This window comes from Centrocercus urophasianus, unplaced genomic scaffold (assembly GCF_019232065.1).
Source record: "Centrocercus urophasianus isolate 14NV4802_14NV808 unplaced genomic scaffold, USGS_Curo_1.0 seq_30, whole genome shotgun sequence".
Classification (NCBI taxonomy): Eukaryota; Metazoa; Chordata; class Aves; order Galliformes; family Phasianidae; genus Centrocercus; species Centrocercus urophasianus.
Window position 1 is genome coordinate 3,563,493 of NW_024884867.1, and position 21,592 is coordinate 3,585,084.

At 41.6% G+C, this 21,592-nt stretch overlaps 1 protein-coding gene across 3 annotated transcripts; it reads right to left on the reverse strand.

Moving 5' to 3' along the window:
- Positions 1-711: 711 nt before the first annotated feature.
- EIF4ENIF1 (eukaryotic translation initiation factor 4E nuclear import factor 1) lies at positions 712-21,429 on the reverse strand. 3 transcript variants are annotated; one of them, XM_042828921.1, is made up of 19 exons: positions 21,375-21,429; positions 20,892-21,015; positions 17,276-17,349; positions 16,348-16,475; positions 15,522-15,817; positions 14,752-14,953; positions 13,148-13,323; positions 11,843-11,978; positions 11,337-11,516; positions 9,080-9,309; positions 8,167-8,235; positions 7,091-7,274; positions 6,353-6,432; positions 5,838-5,977; positions 5,578-5,662; positions 4,571-4,703; positions 3,519-3,863; positions 3,145-3,309; positions 712-2,581 (listed from the first exon to the last, which is right to left on the reverse strand). In XM_042828921.1, exons 2-19 carry the CDS (start codon positions 21,009-21,011, stop codon positions 2,355-2,357), a joined length of 2,970 nt encoding a protein of 989 aa, XP_042684855.1. In that variant the 5' UTR covers positions 21,012-21,015; positions 21,375-21,429; the 3' UTR covers positions 712-2,354. The 3 variants fall into 3 exon arrangements, with proteins under 3 accessions (XP_042684855.1, XP_042684856.1, XP_042684854.1); XM_042828922.1 differs by having other exon boundaries at positions 3,519-3,800; positions 8,167-8,238; XM_042828920.1 differs by having other exon boundaries at positions 8,167-8,238.
- Between the last annotated feature and the right edge of the window lie 163 nt (positions 21,430-21,592).

Below are 21,592 nucleotides of genomic sequence, written 5' to 3' on the forward strand. Positions count from 1 at the left end.
CAAGCTCGATGCCTGTACTTTGTTAGTGACTGGAAGCTTTTGAGTTTTCTTAAAAGAATTTCCTGGTTATTTGACTTCTCCAAACTTAATTGTGCAGGAAAAGTTGGCAGCTCTTAAAGCAGTACTTTTGTTTCACAATAGAAGTGAATAAAGCTAAGCTTTTTGTTTCAGTTAGAGCTCTATCACAGTTGCAACAGTCACTCCTACAAAAATGGAAGTAGGGATGTTGAAGTGTAGAAAAAACTGTTCTCACACCAGAGGTTGCTACTGAGCTTTGAATGGGGTTTAGTTCAAGCACTTAAATTTTCCTTAACAACTACATGACTGGAAGCAGTACAGCAGAGGGTGGAAGCTATTATGAACAGAGGCTCATCCACCCTTCCTCTAGGTGCTGCTTAGTGGCAGAGCAGGGTTCAGCAGCTGCTGCGTGTGCATCTGGTACATCAGTATTTCATTCCTTACTCTTAAACCCTGGCACTGTCAAGATGAGCCTTTAAACTGCTTACTGCTGGTACAGGCAAACTGCTGCACTTAGATAACAGGACCTGCCCTAGAGCTGGTAACATCCTAAAACAAAAGCAGATCCATCATTCACATGGAAGAACATGGAAGCTGAAAAACTGAAACCTCCTGGGGATTCAGCTCAAATCATGGTTCTAATGCTAAGCCACCCATACACTGAAATGAGTTCCAGAGCAGTTGATACAGACAGCTGGTAGAATCAACTTTATTTACAGAATGTTACTGGGAAAGTGTCAAGTTAAAAAAGTATGAAAACAATCTTACAAGGACAAGCTGGTGATTGCATGTTTTACAGAGATTGTTTTATGAACAACCACTAGAAATATGGGTGACCCCCAACAGATTCCATATCTAATATCAGCTTGCTATTTCCATACAACATTGTCTCTGCTAGACTGAAACAAACCCACCACAGCATGCTGACAATTGTTCTATTAGTCAAGTGATTTTTTTTTTTTTTCTTTCTGCTGCTGGTTTTGCATTCAGTGAGACTTTGAAAGAGCAATTCTGGTTCTGCTTTCACTTTTTTTTTTTTTTTTTTTTAAAAAGCACACTGGCCTAAGCTAGATAGAAGACATGACAGCAGTACTAGACTTAACACAAGTGAGAAAGTGAAGTGAAGAACCATGCAGTAAAGGATGGAAAAAACACTGAACTGTTCAGGAAAGTGAAACAGGCTTAAAAGGAACATAGTATTTTAAAAACCAAATATACACAGTAAGATCACAAAACTACCCCCTCCTCCCCCTTTCAAACCGCAGAACAAGACTCCAAAAGCAAGTTTCACAGTAATTGCATCAGTAGATGCACACCAGACTTAGGACAGTTCTTGGGACTCCCTTCTGTGCATAGAAGGGAAGGCAGTATAGAACATACCACACCTATGACTGAGGAGTTGAAGGGTGAGGATTTAAAGGCTCCATTTTGATGACCTTCAGTAACTTGTTTGGAAGATTAAAACAAGGAAAATACTGCAGCTAAACAAGGACCAGCACCAGCCCTCTTGGAAGAACTATGACCAGTAGGTACCAACAGTCTCTGCTTATGACAGATGAAGATTTGGCTTAATATCACTGTACCTCAATGCCATTTGAAGACTAGACAATTCTCTCACTTGATGGCAAGAGTCATACACACAAGGAATCGGACTTCTGTTATGCAGACAGCAAGGTGTGGGCTTTTTCACTTTGATGCTAGCTACACTGAGTGCACAGTACTTGACAGATGTGTTTGAGGGAGACCTACAGGAGATGAGCAGCAAGAAAAGGCAAAGCAACTTTATCCTGTTCACTCACACTTAGGATATGCAACTTTAATCTTAAACTCCCACATGTACAATGGAGAAAGATCCAAACCATAGGCACAACTAAAGCTTAACTGTCATCAGCTACTCTTATGTACAGCTGTATAGATTCAAAAAAGCTATTCTATGTGTATATATACAAAAGATTGTTTATACACAAGTCTGTACACAAGGGTCTATACATTTAGTTCTCTGCAGGAGGAATTTATAGCTGCTACCCCTACACTAGAGAATATCAGCACTTCATTCACATATCTTACAAAACCAAAAAATAGACACTTCCAGGATTAAACTGGCTTTGTCTTGCATCTAAATTTCTTCAGGCTTCACTATTCAAGCCATAATGGATCCCTTAGTCTTGATGCAGACATGAGACCAGAACAGGTGCCATGTGCTTTAGTCTTTCAAAAGAAATCTTGCACAGAGTGCTAAAAATAAAAGCCCCAAAAAAACAAAGAGGTGAAGTCCTGACTATGGACATTTTTATCCAGTCTAAAGAATCACAAGTGTCCCACCCAGTGGTCACTGTTCACTGCCGATATTCCAGTTCATCTACACTGATGACTTTGGATGGCATGGAAGGGAGAGGCTGCTGCAAGACATCTGAACCAAACCACTTTGCAAGGCCAATGGGAGAGCCACTTCTCTGGCTGGGACGATGGTCAAGCTGCGTGTGCCCGTGAGATAATCCAGTCCGAGACGACACATTCTGAGGGGTTGTTTGCACACCAGCAGGTGATCCCTGTGCTCCAGTGCCTGTGAAGTGTAAAGCTATTTGAAGTGGAGTAGTGAATTCACCCAACAGTGCAATTTCCCCTAGAGCAACTGATACCTCATACGAGCATTTTGCACGTAAACCGAACGTGACTTTTACATTCTATTAGTCCTGGGAAATCAAGACCCCCTTGCTCATTTTCTTGTCAGTACTCCCACAAACCGCCTGACAAACACTACCAGTTCTGGACACAGTACCATGTAGGTTTTCACTGGAAAAAAAGCAGAGAACATCTTACTGGAGGTAGATAGGCGGCCTTTCTCACCCAGAAAGGAAGGAAAGACTGCACACGTGCTGCAAGACACAGATCCATCAATAGCAACACATCTTGAAGCTGAATGCTTCACTTGGATTTTCTTCTGGTATGAGAACCCATTGTAGGCAAAACTACTCTGGCAATTTAGATATTCATAATCACTATTCTTGTGTAGATAAAGTAACTTCCTCTTATTCCTGTATACTAAAGCTAGCCAACAAGTATACTAACTGGAACACCCTGCCAGCATTTGAAAACCTCACACTCCCCTTGCATGTTTTAGCTTACCTGATCTTTGTAGTTGCTGTTGCATCATTGCTAGCTGCAAAGGTGTCCCAGAGCGTGGATTTAAGATGTGATGGCTGGCTGTTGGTAAGGGATAAAAAGGTTGGCCAAGGATGGGAGCAGATATTCCTTGCAAGTGAGACAGGTCCACTCCAGGAGGAAGCATACCTGTTGAACAGCAATGAGGAAGTTTCACCTAATAGGTAGAAGGACCTTGAAACAAAACTAACATATTATAGATGGACTGGAAGCTGCTACCTGGATTTTAAGAGCTTTCATGTAATAAACATTGCTAGTACTAAGTACCAATTTGTTCCCAGTGCAAATGATGGCATATTCATGAAAGGGCTTAACTTAAGGGACAAAGTATGATTTACCTGCTTGCAGTAAAGGAAGATGTTGTGGATGAACCCCCTGCGACAGCATTCTCTGGACCAATCCTGGATGCAGTTGATGAGCAGGTCGCACAATTGGTACATGGGGAACAAGGGGTACTTGATGAACAGGACGGAGGAAAGGGCCTCCTGGTACTGGGGAGGCCATCGTGGGAGTCTTTCTACCAGCTGATTTAGGCCTGTAGTCTTGCTCTTTGGTACAACGATTTGCTTGGGTAAGAGGTGTGGAACATGCAGAGCGCTGCAGTGCAGGTAGTTTGGTACCTAAGGTGGGCAAAGTTTCTTGATCTGCATTCTCCACAGAACTAGACAGTAGATTATCTGTAGCTAGAATTGAATACAGCTATTATAATCCACAGCTAGAGATTGCATCTAATGAAAATTAAAGGTGATGACTATTAGATCGCTAAATTCCAGGACTAACTGAACTTTATTTATATTCAATAGGAAACTTCTGGCTTTCCTGAATGGCATTAAGCTACCTCTCTGTTGTTGATAGTACTAAGTACAATGTAATGGCAACTGGACACTAGTCTTACTGGGTCAGTCAGTATTAAGCATTTCTTCTTAACAGCCACGTATATCAGTCAATGTGACAAAACACTTCCTCAACCAGCTACATCTGGGAGAGGTTAATTGGTCTCAGCTTTAAGATGTTCAGTTAAGATGTTGCAGGAGGGCTGTAAGTTGCTTGTATTCAATTGCTGGTATTGTATGCAATTAATATTGTTAATATGCTAATTCATCCAAAAAGCTGTAAATAAGCAGTTTTTTTTCCCAGGCTTCCTATGGTCAGTACCATTTACAAACAAGAATAACAGATGTAAACCTAACACTGCTGGAAGAATGCACTCAGGTGTACATCTCCTTCATAGCTCTCTAATCCTTCTTATAGATCCTTTTTTTTTTTTTTTTTTTATACCAGCCTGCACTCCAGAAATCAGAGGTATCTTAAGTCAGGACACATGTACTATAGCTCTTCAATTCTATTACAAGTCTCATTCATGTGTGTTAGTTTAAAGCCATTACAATACCTTCATTTGGCCTCTGATTTTCATCTTTACCATCACTGACTTTCAGTTTCCCAGAAACTGGCTCCTCTTTGCTCTTTTCCTTACTCTCATACATCTTGCGAATCACTGAGGTAGGTGTAAAGGAAGGAGACAGCTGCAGAGAACAGTAGAAAGCAGTCAGTGCTTATTGCCAAGGCTGCACTACCTTAGTTGTGAGTGGACATCAATTCTTGTATACCCTTTCCATTTGAAGCTCTGTTTAATCAGCTACTTAATTCACCAATTACTTTGGTTCACTATATTTCATCCCTTTATTCTGTAATTCAAGTACTTCTCTATTTTTTTTGTCAAAGTTTTATCTTTGTTTCTCACAGAGCTAGTTGAAACCTTACTTGTATTAACTCATGGAAGACAAATCCAGGAAAAACTACTGCCTTAGCTGTCCCTCTCCCCATTTGAAGTTATGTAACACTTGTTACACATATAAAAAGTTCTTGCAACTGTTTAGCAGCTAATGTCTTGTGCTGGCCCTACACTGCAAGTACTTGACTGATTAGTTGGAAAGCTTAGACCAAAGCAACATACTACTGAAGATGGGGAGGCAACAGTCAGGTTTGAGGCTTTAGTTTTTTGAAAGATACTATTTCAGCTTTCATTTAGGTGAGTCACTTCATAACCCTACTGCAGACCAGTGTTTTCTACAGTGCCCAGCAACTTTCAACCCTTATCTTTTGGAAGCCTGGGCATCAAAATATGAAGGCCTAGTTTTTCTATATAGTTATCTTCCTTTTGTTTGAGAAGACTGGGTCAAGGAAACATTAGTGGGGCTTCTTCAGTTCTGGGTAACCCACCAATCAGAAAAGGCTATTTTTCAAAGCATCACATGCAATTAATCCTTTCATTGTCATTATAATATTGCCCTTGTGATTCAATCTTTACATTCTTCTGCTGACTGTGGTTGCCACGATCTTGTTACTGCAGCTACCTTTACAGCTCTTTCTACAGTCATTGTGTACTGGGGTACTGACCATGCTAGTGATGGATGCTGTGGGGGCTGGAGAAGATGTATTCCCTCTGTGTCCTGGTGCAGGTGATTTAGTCACTCGCTGTTGTCTGTTGAAGAACAGGAAGTTAGAGGCAGTTCTACTCATGGCTCAGAATGAAAGTCAGGATTGCCAATAAACAATACAAGCCCAAGTCACACTAGCACCAGTCTCTTCTGACAGGAAATATCCAAGTGGAAAACAACTGACAACATGCCTTTTATGTTTTGCAGTCAGACACCTACCTGTTTCTATAGCCATCTCTGTTTTTGTCCATTTGTGGTTTTCCAAAGCCATGCTGATAGAAGTTTGCTGCCTGTATGGCTAAGTCATGTGGTAATGCTAGTCCCTCTAATGCAGCTTGTTGTATTTCCAGGGGACTCATCTGAAGTGGAGTTGGGTTGGAAAAGAAAACACCACAAATCAAAGTTTTTTTTTTGAAAGAGATAATGCTAAAGGTTTACTGCTATGCCTTCACAAAGCATCTCCCCACTAACAGCCTCTATTTTACTGAGGGACAACAGATGCTTAAAAGCTCTTAATACAGCCTAAAATAGTTCTAATTACAATGAGGTTTTGAGATGGTACTAAATTAGACTCCACATTCTCATACTTGGAGTTAACTAGAACAAGCACATATTACATGTTTACTCAAACTTGTTTCCACGAGTTTTTTCTGGACTCCAAAATATAAGGAGAAAGATTATTAACAAATTTAACATACAATTTAACATACAAGCAAAAAGCACTTCAGTCTAACCTGTGCAGCAACTGGGCTCATGGGCTTCCTCACACCTGGAAATGGATCACCGAGCAATTGCTGAGAACCTTGTCCAAAACCTAATGAAAAACATTCAACAGCTGCATCTAAAAGCACTATCAGACCTCCCCCCCAGCATATGATATATACCCTTAAGTAAACCATTCGTACCCGAATTAAAGATCCCCTGTCAAGATTCTCAGCTTCCCATTTAGTCAGTTCCCAAGCAAAAGATAACCTCCTTCCTAAACCCACTCCTCTTTTTATTGCTGAGCATTACGTGGCATGGAGCAACTCTTTGGTTAATTCAGGTTATCTGCCTAGCTGTGCCCCTCAGTCTAATCACTGGGGCTGCAGAATGTGAAACAGTCAAGGCCTCAACACTGTGCAAGCACTGCTCAGCAGCAGCTACAGCAGTGCTCTATCAGCTTGTTACATACCTACAGCCTAGCGCTGTGCCAGCTGCTATAAAGAGAATAAACTATTTCCCAGGTGAAAATTAGTTTATGTAGCAGACCACATTTCAATACACCAGAATTTACTCTGAGTTCCAGCTCATGCTGACTTCTAGATTTTTGTGATTAAACAGAGACCAACAAGGATGACATCTTGTACACAGTCAAGAGGCAAACCTGTCTACCAATGTCACCAAGTTCACTGTTCTATGAAGAGTTCTCTAAAAGAAAGTGGAATCATTCCAAAAATCCATAAGAAACACTGTCTTGCAACAAGTCATACCAATAGGTGAAGATATTCTATGGCGCAGGTAATCTGCAGAAGCAGCTCGAGTTGGAAACACAGGTGGGATAGGAGGAGAGGGCGCCCTCTGTCCCAGTAAAGAGGCTCCAGGTTCCAAACCACTTATTAGGCCACTTAAGACATTTGATGAAGCAGGTCTGGTAATGGGTGGACCAAGAAGTTCCTATGAACACGTAACAGAAGAATGCTCAGAATAGCAGATCAATTTACACAGAAGGGTTCATTTTACTGGACTGCAGGCTATGCTATTTTTAGCAAGTTAGAAGAGAAGGCTGACTTGTGCAACTAGACACCAAATCTGGTAGAATTAGACACCTAGCCAGGTTTCACAGAAGTGGCTCTGGAACTAACACCTCCTATTTACTTCCATAGGAACTACAATAGATACAAGACATACAGTCACACTGATAAAGCAAGTTCTCAGCTGCAAAACACTCTTTTTCAAGTCACCACCATTAGCTGTGCATTTCTGCCAGCCATTAACGAGAGCCTGCATGCCATGCTTGTACAAACCTGCACCAGTGAAGGTGACCACTGTCACACTGCTGAAACACACCACTCAGCACCTCACTGTGCTGACATCCCCTGCTTAGTCTCCACAAACATTCAGCAAGCATCAATGAATGTAGGAGAGATCTGGCACCCATTGACATGTAGAGGAATTCCATTCCACACCTTTACTTTGCACAAATTTCCATGTCAGATGCCACTTCAACACGCTGCCCCTCTGCTGCCATCTATCCCACAGCAGCAAAACATAACAATACTGACAGGTTTAACCTTTACTGCCATCTCACCAACATCTGCCTTTGACATGCAGGCAAACATAAAATAGAAAGTCTTACTTTCATAGCAACCCTTGTATGCTTTCAAATTATAATCATGGGACACACATCATAAGACAAATTCACAGTTCAGTTGTAAATAGCTTCCTTTACAGGGAGAATAGTCTGACCCCTTACAACTGCCTTAAAGCCTTACTTCCAAACATTATTTTGCATTTCTTTCTTTCCTAGTAGGGAAAAAGAAAAATCTAAACAGCTTATAAGAAATACCTGCAGAATATTTTTTGATAGAGGCTGGCCTGGTATCTCTGGCGGTGACATTAAATGACTCTCAAGGCTCTGCTAAGAAAATGAAAACACTTTAAGCTACACCTCAATATGACAAGCAATGTATTCACTAAGACACAATCCACATTCCTGTCTCAGTGATGTTAACAGTTTTGTCTGTTCTGAGGACTACAGTTTAGTCATCAGCCAAACAAAATCCCAGCCAAGTTAAAGGCTGAGCAGGCTCACTGATATTCCTCAAGAAAACTAGTGTTAGACTGCATGCAAACAGTTCAATAAACTCCAAAGTACAACATTGACCCCTGAATTTGATTGTGCAAACTAGGAGAAATGCTAGGGCAAGTGGGCAACTGAAGCAATGCAGAAATAAGGAACACTGGTACAGCAAGAAATACAAGCTTCAGCTAAGCATTAGTGACACCTAACTGACATATTTGACAGATGTCTTTGAACAGCAGTACTGAGGCACTCACTCATCTCTAGCATGTCTTCTACAAGGAGCTGACTGAGGGTATCTGCTATGCACGGCCCATGCCCCCTTTTCTTTTTTTTTTTTTTTTTTTTTTTTTAACAAAGAAGTTTGCTTTTAATCAAAACATTGACAAGTTAAGTTCAAGTATAGGAACTTACAGAGCAGTGCCCTCTATAATAAAAACCAACAGAAACCTAATTGCTTTGGTTGGAGAAAATGAACAGCACATCTGTTTTATTACTGCTTTCTTCCACCTTCAAGCAATAAAATGGTAAATGAAAGCCACTATTTAATATCATGCCACCGGATTCAACCAAGCCCCACACGTTATCAGAAGTGTAATGTAAGGGGTTTTCAATTTGCATCCTGAATCTTCACACAGATCCATTAACAGTTCACTAGAGACAGCTGTGTGTTACTTACATTGACTTTGGGCTGTGAAGGTAGAGTCCCGCTTGCCTTCATGCTACTGACCAGTTTGTTAAATGCAGTCATATCCCCATCTTTCTTGATCTGTCTGGAGCCAGCTAAGTTCAACGACTCCTCCATTTGCTCTGCCATAAATGGGGTAGCAACTTTCCCCTCCTGATCCACTTTTAGGCCTTTAAGCCCAGCTTCAACTTCTTCCACTGAAAGCACAACTCCTGAATGCGCTGAGAAATACAGAAGAAATAGTGGTGAACCACAGTGCCCTTTTTAAAAGCAAGCTCCATTCTTGTGCAAGAGTTGAATACAAACTGTTTGAAAACAGGGTAACAGCCAAAAACTTGTTTTCTGATATCTGCACCAGCTGCTGAACAGCATCTTACCTGTACTTAGACATCTTCATATTCACACTGGAGGTATCATTGTGCACAAATAAGAGCATGTAAGGCACTGCAAGAGCCTGTTAAGTTTTCATTACCTTTAATTTACCAAGCCATTACTTCATTTGACAGCATATTAAGATTTCATTTACTTTTAATAGAGAATATTCTCATGAAAAGACTGAGTTGAACTCAGAAAATTCTATTTCTTTTATTTCAGATTGTCTTACAGCCACAGTGTAAGGAGTGTCAAGCTGCCTGAAGCTATCATAGGTACAGAGGATACATACCTGGAGAAACCTTGATGCTTTGGACAATCAGTTGCACACTTAGTTGGTGTGCATTAAGTTTGAAGTAGGCTTTTTTGCCCCAAAATTAAGAGCCATTACAGAAAGATTTCACTGGCGTAATCAGAATAAGGTACAAATGTTAATAAGCAGTACTTGCATTTGTGTGCATGCATATATGCAAACTGATAACAAGGCTAGACAAGCATTATGGACCAGTTTGTTTGTCCCAAGGTATGATACCTTAACAGAAAAGAGAAAGGCACATGCTATGAATTGCTGAAGCAAGCACTGACCCAAAGAAACAAGATTTTTTTGGAAATCTGGGCAAGAAGGCGAGACGAAGCAATGATTGAGACATGCAGAATGAAACATGAAGGAAAAGCATGACGTTGGTGGAGAGGAATTGGACTGGAAACTCCGTAGTACTCATAAGTTATGAGAATACACAACAAGTCAGAGTGTGAATGGAAGCTTCCCCCAGTTCTTTATTCCTTCATTGCTGTTTCGTGAGGATCAAAGTTTAGAAATGGTTTAGTAGGAAATTCAGACCAAGCAGAACATTGAAAAGACTTGCACTTCTATTTAAGTCAAATTAAGAAAATGTTTTCCACATGTTAGCCAGACAGTTCCTGCTCCTGAAATGGATGCTTAAGAATATTTGCAGCTCTTGGATGATTTCATACCCAGTTGCTTCACACAGATTGTGGAACAGCATTACATTTTGTTCAGTCCATTTCACAAGGCAATACATGCTGCTTGCCAAATGGAAAATAATTTGGAACAAGACTAAGATTTAAAAAAGAACACATGTATTTTTGTACCACCATGCGTGCTATGGTGCCAAACGTGCAAATGCATAACTGAAAAGTCCCTTTAACATCAAGTTTAAGTCAGCCCTGAACTCATTTGAAAATAGAATTCACTTTTGCTGGCAACTGCTAACAGGAAGTTACCTGCAGTCCCATGATTCTAGTTAGGTTAGTGTATCTGAGGCAAATCTGTTCCTATGTTGTACCTCAAGGTTAATTGTTTAATTAGAAAACAGAACAGCAAACAGATCACTGCGACTCAAGTACTAGCAACAGTCTTGAGAGATTTGATTTTAGTATTAACAGTTTGAAGAAACACTAATATCCTCCAGCAGTCGTTCATCTTTTTAGATCCCAGCACTTAATGGATCGATGTGATCCACTGAAGATCCCGGCAAGAATTAAAACAAGTTTTTGGTAAACCAGAGTTCAGATACTACAGTTTCTGAACTGACATTACCAGTCTCAAGCATGAGAAGCTTAAATAAAGGCCAGAGAAAGCATGAATCTCAGCTCAAGATTTGCATCATCCTAAGTTATGATCATTACTGGCCAGTAAACGGTCTGAGAGTTGATGTCATCCTGTGATCAGGATGAAAAGAATTAGTGAAGACACTAACATAACTAAGATTTGCTGATTTTGTGGTCTGTAGTGCCAGTAAACCTGTAGTGCTTCCTACTTCTGGACTTGGTAGTTGATGTATCCAGAACACCAAGCCTCTTGGTTTAAGGTACTGCACAATGAGAACTCCACGATATCTGAAGAGGCACTTACTGCTCTCTCTAAGCTTTTCCTTGTTGGCTGAAAGACTTGAGAGAAGAGGTTTTAAGTCCACTTTGGCTTTCTGTAGCATTTCTAGGATGTCCACTTTGTTTTCAGAGTGGTCTTCCAATGGAATGGGAGCAAAGTAGTTTCCAGAGTTCTGGCCAGGGGAGAGAATGGCTTGCTCTAGACCTGAAACAGCAAAACCAGGAGCACTGCCACATCAGTTTACCAACCCAATGTCTCAAGATGAACATACACTGGTAACCAAGTTCAACAGGTCACTGAAGTTACGCCTCATACCCTCTGCCCAAGGTCAGCTGAAAAGTCATTATGAGAACGACAAGAACGCTTATAAAAACAGAACTTATAGCTGCTTACATTAAGAACTTCCAAAAGAACATCAGGTGCTTGAACTGCGGGAGATGCACTGTTCTAAAGTGTACCTGCCACATTCTCATTAAACAAGTAGGAGGGAACAGAAAAGAAAGAGACCACGCATTGTTCTGCAGTCTTACCTGCTAGTCTCTCCAGTTCCTCATGGGGTGTAGATCTCAAGCTGCTTGACCGACTTCCAGAACGACTGGGATTAGAAAACCACCTGCTGAACCTGCTGGCAGACACTGAACCTTCCCCTAGCACATCTTCTATCATCTAGATTATGAGGAAAAAAAAAAAAAACAAAACAAAAAAAACAGAAGCTTACCATCAGAAGCATCTTTGAGAGGCTTCACTGTACAACCAAGATTATTCTGTTATAGATAATGAGATGGGGACCCTGGAGTTTAGAAATTTTGAAATGCTTTTTCCTTCAAAATATAATAGCATTTGTATAACCAGTGTTGGCAAAAGTCTATTACATCTTTCATTTATACCAAAAATTTGTTCAGATTTAAATAAGAACTGAAACAGCATCACCTAAATGCTGCACCTATATCATTTCAAAGTGGATGTGTGAGAAAAGCAGCAGAAGCGTGCTCTAAAAGAGATAAAGCAAGTTATAATATAATAGCAATTCTGGCCAGATATGGGCCAGTCTTGGTCCCTATCACAGCACATAAGCAATACTTTGATTAGCCGAGTTTCCTGCAGCCATGACTCACTTCAGCTCCAAGGACAGAGCCTTGGATGATGTGCAAGGACAACTCCCCAGCCTTGGAGTATTCCACAACAGGTGGGGCAGAAGGCCAGCAGCCAAGGGCTACCTGCTTGCACTTCACATCCTGAACTACTCTGTGCCTAAGAGGGTTGCATTCTTCAGATCAACTGAGTCTAGCAGCCAGCTCCTTCTCCCTTCAGCCTGACCTGGCTTCACTGAACGGGACTTTGTTGATCAATCAAAAGCCACTCCCATTCACAGAGACTGTTTACTCCTTTGCTACATGAATTTCAACGGCAGAGCATTGTAAAACTTAAACTAAAGCTTCTTGTATCTTGCAAGAGAGTCCAATTAAAAGTTTGCTCAATGGGTATAGATGAAGTTTCATCATACAACGTTTCAGACCAAAGGAATAACAGCTTTCTGCCACCAGAGAAGTTCACTGAAACAAGTGGTGCTCAATACTATTTACAACAGCAACAAACAAGATAGTGATTTTGAGTCTTTCTTCCTTCTTTGCATTATTACAAACTCAAACTTTCTTTAGAGATAAAGAGAGAACATTCAGAAGTAGTGTCCTAGCACACCAAAATTCAAGTTCTGAAAGGCTGTCTTAGACTTGCACATCACATTAAGCAACTTTAAAAGCAAGACACTGTAACTGGACATAGTAGCAATCTGAAGTTTCTCTTATGAGTACACTCAGCTTAAAGGAAAAGCTCACCGAAGCCAGGCCAGGAACACTTTTATCCAAGTTAAAAAACTCATTGAAGTCAAACTCCCCTGGAGCTGGTTCTTGTAAGACAGCTTCCCTGGGAACTTCTTGATCTGCTGGAGTTTCATTGGTAAGGACAGTTTGCACTTCATCTTCTTCTGCCACTCCACCATTGCATTCTATCCCTTAAGAAGAAAATCAAATAGCTGCTGAGTCACTACACTGAAGTATTTCCTATGCAAACAGCACCTAACAGGCAATACGTTCACCCAGCCATTACAGCTTCTGATAGGAGCAGCACAAAGCTGTGCTGGGGAGCTTCAGACTGGACATAAAAAATCCTTTACAGTAAGGCTGGTTAAACACAAACAGGATCCCCAGAGAAATGGCTGATGCCTGTCAGCATTCAAGCAGCATTTAGACAACGCTGTCAGTAACGTGCTTTAATGTTAGGTTAGCCCTGACGTGGTCAGGCAGTTGGACTGGATCTTTGAAGCTCCTTCCAACAGAAGTTATCTAGACTGCAATGGCTGCAGTCTGCCACAACAGAAACCAAGACTTGCTACATCTTCAGTAAAGGAATTCTAGTCTGTAATTATGGCTATCTGCTTCAAAAGGTGAAAATGAGACTTGCCATTGAAACAGTAGTTAACTGTATCCTAATCAACCCAGGAAAGTACACAGAACACAGATGAGATGTACTGTTACACTAAGAAGACAAACAGATACAGCTATTCCAGTATGGTAACAGCAGCTGTTCTTCCATGAAGAATCCTTTGGAAGCTTCTGCTTTCTTCCTAGAAATTCCATAGACGAGGCTCCCTGAAAGCTGGTACTTGATATAAACATTCTTAATATTATTAAGAATATATGTAAGTAATGTAAGTATTGCTCCTATTCCCCTCAGCAAGAGAAGTATACACATAAAGGGTTACTAAGCTTGCAAGAAGGCTGAAACTTAACACAAACCTAATGTAATTGGAACTATGTATTCACTTAATATAGTACAGCTTAATTCTGAAGAGTACTGGTTTATTTTGCCCAGCTGTAAAATTGTTAGCATTAAGCAGCCATCTTCCTCACCTCAGTCAAGTTTGCACTACAGTTTTTGCTAGGGCAGTGCTAGAGCTGTGATGTCCAACAACCACAGAGGGTTCAGATTTAGCCTCCAAATTCAATTTAAATTTATGTTGCTGTATGCAGCTGTACAGCTGTACGTCCAACCCAGTATTTCTAATGCATGCACTACCATAGGAAACAGAATATTTGAAGTATCTCAAAGCACAGTCAGCTTAGTTTAAACCAATTCTCTATCATTAAGATACAGAAGTAGACAAAATCCTTTCAGCAGCCTACAAATTCCCAAAAGCTGTCCATATCCATAAAGTTTCTTCCAGACCCTCAGTTCTGCCTTTCAGACTGCAAAAACTTTGTAAGTGATACAACATTACTCCCCAGCTCATAAGCCTTCTGCTTTAGCATAACCTAAAGCCATGCAGGACAGAGGCTGGTAAACTGCGTTACCCCGACCCTTGCCCATACCTGTAACGGAATCATGTCTACATCCAGCAACACGGAACAGACAGAAGAGCCTCTGTCAGATGTACCATTACCTTCTTTCAGCGAGGCTGTGCGCCTTCTTGTACGTTTTCTCCCCTTGTGATCTTCCTCTAGAATTTTGTCATCAAAGCCTGTGAGCTCAATCGTTTCAGACTGACTTGTAGGACCAGCAGAGAACCACTCAGGTTCCTCTTCTGTGTACGAGTCATTCCTTCTCCGCTCCCCAAAGACACGTTTGCTATCACCAAATTCCCTCTGAAGTGGGATGTTAAAAATACTAAGTTAACCACTGAATGTAGTTTCATAACATTCCTCCCTGACCTCCAAAGCAGATGACACTATTTCCCACCCATCATCTTGTTTTTCTTTTTTAAAGCACATTCAGCTTGCTTATTCAATTTTAAACTTTACAGCTGAATTTCTGCTTCAACAATGAAGGCTATTGGTCTGCAAAGGCCTGTATAAACTCAGTTCTGTTTCCTGAGAGGAAGGTATGTTGTATTGTTTAAAACAAATATCTTGAAGCATAAAAGCTTCCATCTGCTGACAACAGCTAGGTCAAGCACTATGAACTATCAGACTTCTTAGTATCTTGCATTTATCACAGGAGATGTTTGTAGGATACACAGAACTGGATGTATCCCAGTTCTTCTGGAAAAGGATTGACACCTGAAGCTCTGAGCGCTCATCCATTAGATCACAAAGATTCTCTTTAAGAAGCCCACTTGTGTGGAACACTGAACTGCAGTTAGTCTGTTCCTGTCACTTTTAATGCAGACTGTCCAAAACCACGTTAATATCTAAGCAGGAAAAAAGAACAAACCCTGAAGCGTTTATCTTTGTAGTCCCTCTCACGATCTCTGTCTCTTGCATCTCTAGAATCACGTATATCTTTTTCACCACCCCTGTGGTCTTTATCAAAGTTACGTGAAGAGATAATTCTTCCACTGCCAATCCTACGTCCACCAATAACACGGACACCATCATTCTCTTTTTCTAATGGGCTGCCTGCTCGGCGTGAGCTAACAGCTGCAGTTACATGACAGCCACCTCCAAAGCTTCGTCTCTGCGGACTTAAGACAACATCCAAGTCATCCTCTTTCACTCGCTCTCTCGGATCTACAAATCAAAGATCACACAAAGTATTTAGTTGAATGTAACAGCAAGCACAAGCTAGTTATCCACAAGATAGCCTTCTATTCCACAGCCTTGCTGCTATCCTAGAGCTTTTTGAAGGATAATATCCATAATTTATTTTTGTGAGGCTAACCTAGCCATGCGACACAGAAAGATGAAAATTGAAATTCACAGCTGGATATTTAGGAATCATTGTTCCATCACCCAGAAAGTCCCTGCTCTCATCTAGTACTTACCCAATCTTGAAGCACAGAAAACTACCCTCTGTAACTGCATAATTACAGATGTACTTACTAGTACACTGAAAAAATAGTAGGTGATAACAGACTGCTAAGTTTCATGGAGTTACCTGCATACCAGAAACAAGTTACACATGGAATCACCAATGTCTCCTTGATACTTATTTCATGTAATCAATTTTCAGATATTTTTATCATTTCTCATCCCAAAGGAAAGGTTTTGCCAGCAGCTTACATTTAACTTTGATTCCTGTCCTGTAAGAGCACACTCACCTACTATCCTACGCATAAGAGAAGTCCGATCTGAATCCAAATCTTTTTTAAAGCTTTCCACTGGTGAAGTCCTCCCTGAACTCGGATATAAAGATGCATGCCACTTCTCTGGATCCCAGACACCATCACTATGAAAACAAAGAAACAAAGTTGCAGGATTGCTTACTACTTCTAGTCTAGTAAAGAAACCATAACACTGCTGCTGAAAACTAGAACTCACTATCTGCACAAATGAGATCCACCTCCCACCTAACTTCTCAATCTTTAACTTACTACACTTCATGACCTCATATGGTATTCCAGATCCACAAATGTAAGTATATCATATATGCTTAGACTGTAGAACATAGGTTATCCCACCAGGTATCAGGGAAGTTCGCCTGACACAGTGATAAAAATAACTCAAGTGGATCAAGTGTCTCAGTAGCATTCTGGAAACTCTCTCAATCTCATACTTGTCCAAAAAAAACAATCTGGTATTGGAGATCTTGCTGTTCAGCAATGTTCTCAGCACAAGCCAGGAATCCTCTCACCTTCATTTTAAAATGAGGTACGCTGTTAACGTGGGAGAGCAATCCATTAAGCAAGTCAGCCTGTTGCAACATGACCTCGTCAGTGCTGTACACCCACCTATATCCTGGGTACCTCTTTAAGTAAATCAAACAGCACAAAAATCATGCTGAAGCATAGTTTTTGCATGTCTGTGAGATCTGCACAGTGCAAAGTTATTTTCTGATGAATCTTACATTTCCAAGCATAAATTTCCCAACTATAGCATCCAGCCTCCTCTACTGGATTATTACTTCTGAAAACACTTCAGTACACTTGCAGCAAAATAAGAGAAACTTTCTAGCTAAGAACTACTTGATATTTTAACTTCTGTTTTCGAAATTGATGCATGCAGTTTTCTGTATAATCAAGAAAATACCTGTCATATTTTTCAGAGAGACAAGAAGGTCTTTGCTTAGAGTAGGGACGCTCTTTAATATCCAGCAGTTCCTCCTAGAAAAAAAGCAAGCAGTTTGAATTCTCACCCAGACAAGATTTAAGTGACTCAAATGTTTGTTCCAGACCACCTATTCAATGTAACCATTTCATCTGACAAGCCATGTTTCCCAATGTGTTCATTTCCTGTTAAATAAGACAGTGAAAAGTTGAAATTAGTTTATTTTTCAGTTCTTTCACCAGTAGCCTTTGAGCAAACTATCCATTAATCAGGACTATACAGCTCACCTCCCATTAAGTCTATCTACTATGCTGCAGACAAGGTAATGCTGTTTGAGAATCAAGGAGTCTCACCTGTAACACTGATACAATGCAGAGTAAGTTACAGCATCATGATCAGCACAGAACAAATTTTAGAGTGTGATTCAGGTGCCAAGAGAGTATTTCACTGAGTAACTTAGAATTCAGGCAACATTTATATGAGTCAGTATAGGACTCATATAATCCAGAAACCAAAGGTTTCCAAACAAATTAACAGTTTGAATGATCCTGAAAGCTGGTTTCTGAAAATGATCTGGAACTAGTCATACAGACTTACATGACAAATCAGAATGACTTCAGGCATATGACAAAGCAGTAGCAGCAGTGCTTAGCAAGTAAATTCATATTTCTTCTCATATCTACTCTACTGTAGATGACAAGAGCAAAAGAATCAGTTTTACTCATGAACATTAACCTCAAGCCCACACTGACATGAAGTACTAAGCCTTACTAGGTCAGGTTGGACTTCACTAACACTTAAGACTGTCTACACCAGCCTTGTTTACTCATCCATTTCCCTGCACAACTTAGCTTACAAGCACAACAGATATACTGACATTGGAGCCAGCAAGTTTTCAAGATGGAATGAAAATTGCTGCGTTCAATGCTATGCAAGATTCATTTTGTAAAAATAAAAGCATTACACAACATCAATTACTAAAGCAGATCTGGAAATTCCAGACAAGCTTGCCATTTCTGACCATCACCCATTACAAAATATCACCTATAGTTATTCTACCCAAGACAAATTGATGCTGATTGATATTTCAGTTTTACACTTCCTACCAGCTACCAAATACACTCTTGAGTTGATAGCTGTGCACCCTGACTAGCCAGCCATTGCAGGGAGACTGGCAATCTACCTCTCACTGCAGCTTGCCACGTTCCAAAAGCTCTTATGGTGCGATCAGTGCTTTGAATCACAGTTACACATAGTAAAGATGCACATCTCTAACTGTTTATATATCTTCTGTAGATGGCCTTTCTTCAACCTGCCTCCCTTCTAACAGTAGACACCACATCAGCCATACTGAAGAAGGCTCTGTCGTCCAAGAGTAAAGCATTTACACAACAGCTTTCACATCATCATCCCCATGCATCTAAAACCAGATCAGTGGCTGCACTAACAAGCTCTGCCAAGTTTTACCCAGGTACCATAAAATGTACTTCCTGAGCATAACCCTGTACTAGCCCTCAGCAAAACGAGTTTTTCCCCAGCACCATCTGACAACCTGGACAGCAAATATTTAAACAGAAGGAGGCTGGACTCTCTGCCCACAGTCTCCCAAAATAAACTTTGATCTACGAGGAACATCGATGCTGTAATACTATCATAGCCTGATGTAGGTATGAGGACTATTGACAACACTGTCCAATACCAGACTTGGAAATTCACTATTTTGTTGGCCACGAGAGGGAGTTCATAAACTTCAAACAGATTTCATTGCAACTTTTCTACTGAAGTCAAGAGCATTTCATTTATGAGCTGCACACCCTGGAGCAACAGCTTCTAAAGCACTAGAAGACACAGCCTGGAATAGACAACATCTTGTCTTAAGAGTAGACTGATGACAGCACTTCCACAGTGCAGCTTATTTTCTTCCTTTGTTCATTTTTTTTTCTTAATTCACACAACAGGGCTTGTAAGGAAAGAGAAAAAGGTATTTTTAGCTGTCACTGAACACATGTTCAAGCAGTTCACAAGGACTCATCACATGAACCAGCTGTTGTCCCACTGTAAAATAATCTAAATTATTAGAGGAGCTCTCTCCCTACTCTAAATCAGCAGCACATGCCCTGAAGCAGTGTCCCTCCCAACCCTGAATAGTACTAAACTGATCATGTGAAAACCACTTATGCTGTCAGTGATATCAAACAAAACAGTTCACCCAAAGAAAAACAGCAGTATTGGGCAAGATATTTTAAAAGAGTCAAGAAGGGTGAGAAATCAGACTCTTTGGAAACCAGCAGATAATAGACTGGTGCTTTCTGGCACTAATTCTGCCACTTTATTCTGATCAGAACTACAGGCAATAACACTACTGGATATACAGCTGCACTGCTTTATTCACATACTAAGCACCAGCACTGAGTACAGACCAAAAAAGCACTCAATTTGCAGTTGCATTCAGTTTCTCTTTCTATGAGGAGCTGAACAATACCAAGCAAGGACAGGCACAGATTTTCTAACGGGCAGTTTAAAGATAACTCCTCTCCTCCACTTCAGGAATAATTCAATATCAAGCTCCAAACACTACTACCCTCTGCATCTTCAGTTAAGATGTACATCTCGTCTAAGAAAAGGGAGGGAAAGAGAGAGCCATACTATTCCCACATCAGTTTTGCCACTGTGACACCAAGCTGCTTGGCTTCTTTCTAATGTCTAGTCAAAATAAGGCAGCCCTGCTATCTCAGCAGGGCAGAGTCTCACTGATAACTTTTCTCCTTTTAAAAAAATACACAATCTCTAAGAATAAAACAGTTCTGCATTTCTCAAGTAAGATAACACAATCAGCAGCAGCAGCATGCTGTCTCACTCTGTTCCACACTTTGAGCCATTTGCTGTAAAACAAGTTAATAGATTTCTACACAAAGCAGTGACCACCTGTTCCCACAGCTTTCAGCAACAGGGAAAAAAAAAAACAACTGCCATTAAAAGTTTTCTAAAAGCATGTTTCAGCAGTGATACCAAAAGCCCAAACAAAATTTGAACATTAAGCCCTACAGTATATTAGCTCCATATTGAAAGGATCTTTATTTGCAAGTTAGTTAACACACTGAGTATAAGAACAATGGTTATCACAGCTAAATGTGAGCACCTGTGCTAAAGCTTTCACACTGAGCACTAGTTAGAATCACATGTGAACATGCTTCTAAAACCTCACTATGAGCAACTGCAAGTAAAATTACAAAAGGCATCTTAACAGGCACAGACTGAAGCTGCGATTACATCTGGTGGGCTGTATGTTGTAAAGAAATTGGCCAATTTAAACTAACACTGCTGAAAATAGAACTATGAAGCACAAATGCTGAGAAAAGCTACAAGAGCAGCATGCTTCAGCCCCTCCAGCACACGCTCTAAAGTGCTCAGGTACTACAATAAAGCAGTGGTAACGAAACGTCTGCTGAGGACAGGGCTGTGCAGCTACATCACACATAACGTGTGCCCTGTGTCCTCCAGCAAGTCCTGACCCACACAGAGGCTGCTTGCAACCATGCTCTCCCTCCTTCGTTACCCGCGGCCAACAGCTCCGCGCACAACTTCCACAGGCACTTACTTTCGTATAGCGATGGGGGTATTTCGTCGCAGTTCTGTTCAATTCCAGAAAAGCATCACCATTCTCAGCTTCTGTTATGCCTCCTCTTTTATCCATGGCTACGTCAAAGCCTTTAACCATGGACCTAGCGAAAAACAAACGAGACACTTCATTTGGGAACGCGCGTCGCCGCGTCAGGAGCAAACATTCCGGGCCGGAGCAAACCCCGCAACCAGCCGAGCGGACAGATAACCGCGCAGCACAACAGCACAAGGGCTCTCCACTCCCCCGGCTCCATCGGAGCGGCTCCCCGCCCGGCCCGGCCCGCCCCCCGCAGCGCAGCGCCCGGCTCCGGAGCGCCCGCGGCACGATTCGCCCCGCGGCCCGGCGCGGCGCAGAAGGAGGCGCGGATCTCCTCACGGCGCCGCGTTCCGCTCGAGGCCTCGCGGTCGCCCGCGGCGCTTCCCGCTCCGGCTGCGCTCCTCCCCGCTCTCCCGCTCTCACCCCTCGGGCGCTTCACGCGCACCGGGCCGGCTCCGCGCCCTGCCCGCCTCCGGCCCCTCCGCGGCTGCCTCGCGCGCCCGCTCCCTATTCGCCCGACTCTGTCTCTCCTCAGCCGCCGTAACCGGGGCCTTCCGCCGCCCGCCCCGCACCCATTTAATGGCCCGCGCGCAGGCGCGACGGAGGACGCTCGAGGCCGGGCTCCCCCGCGCGGCGCCTGA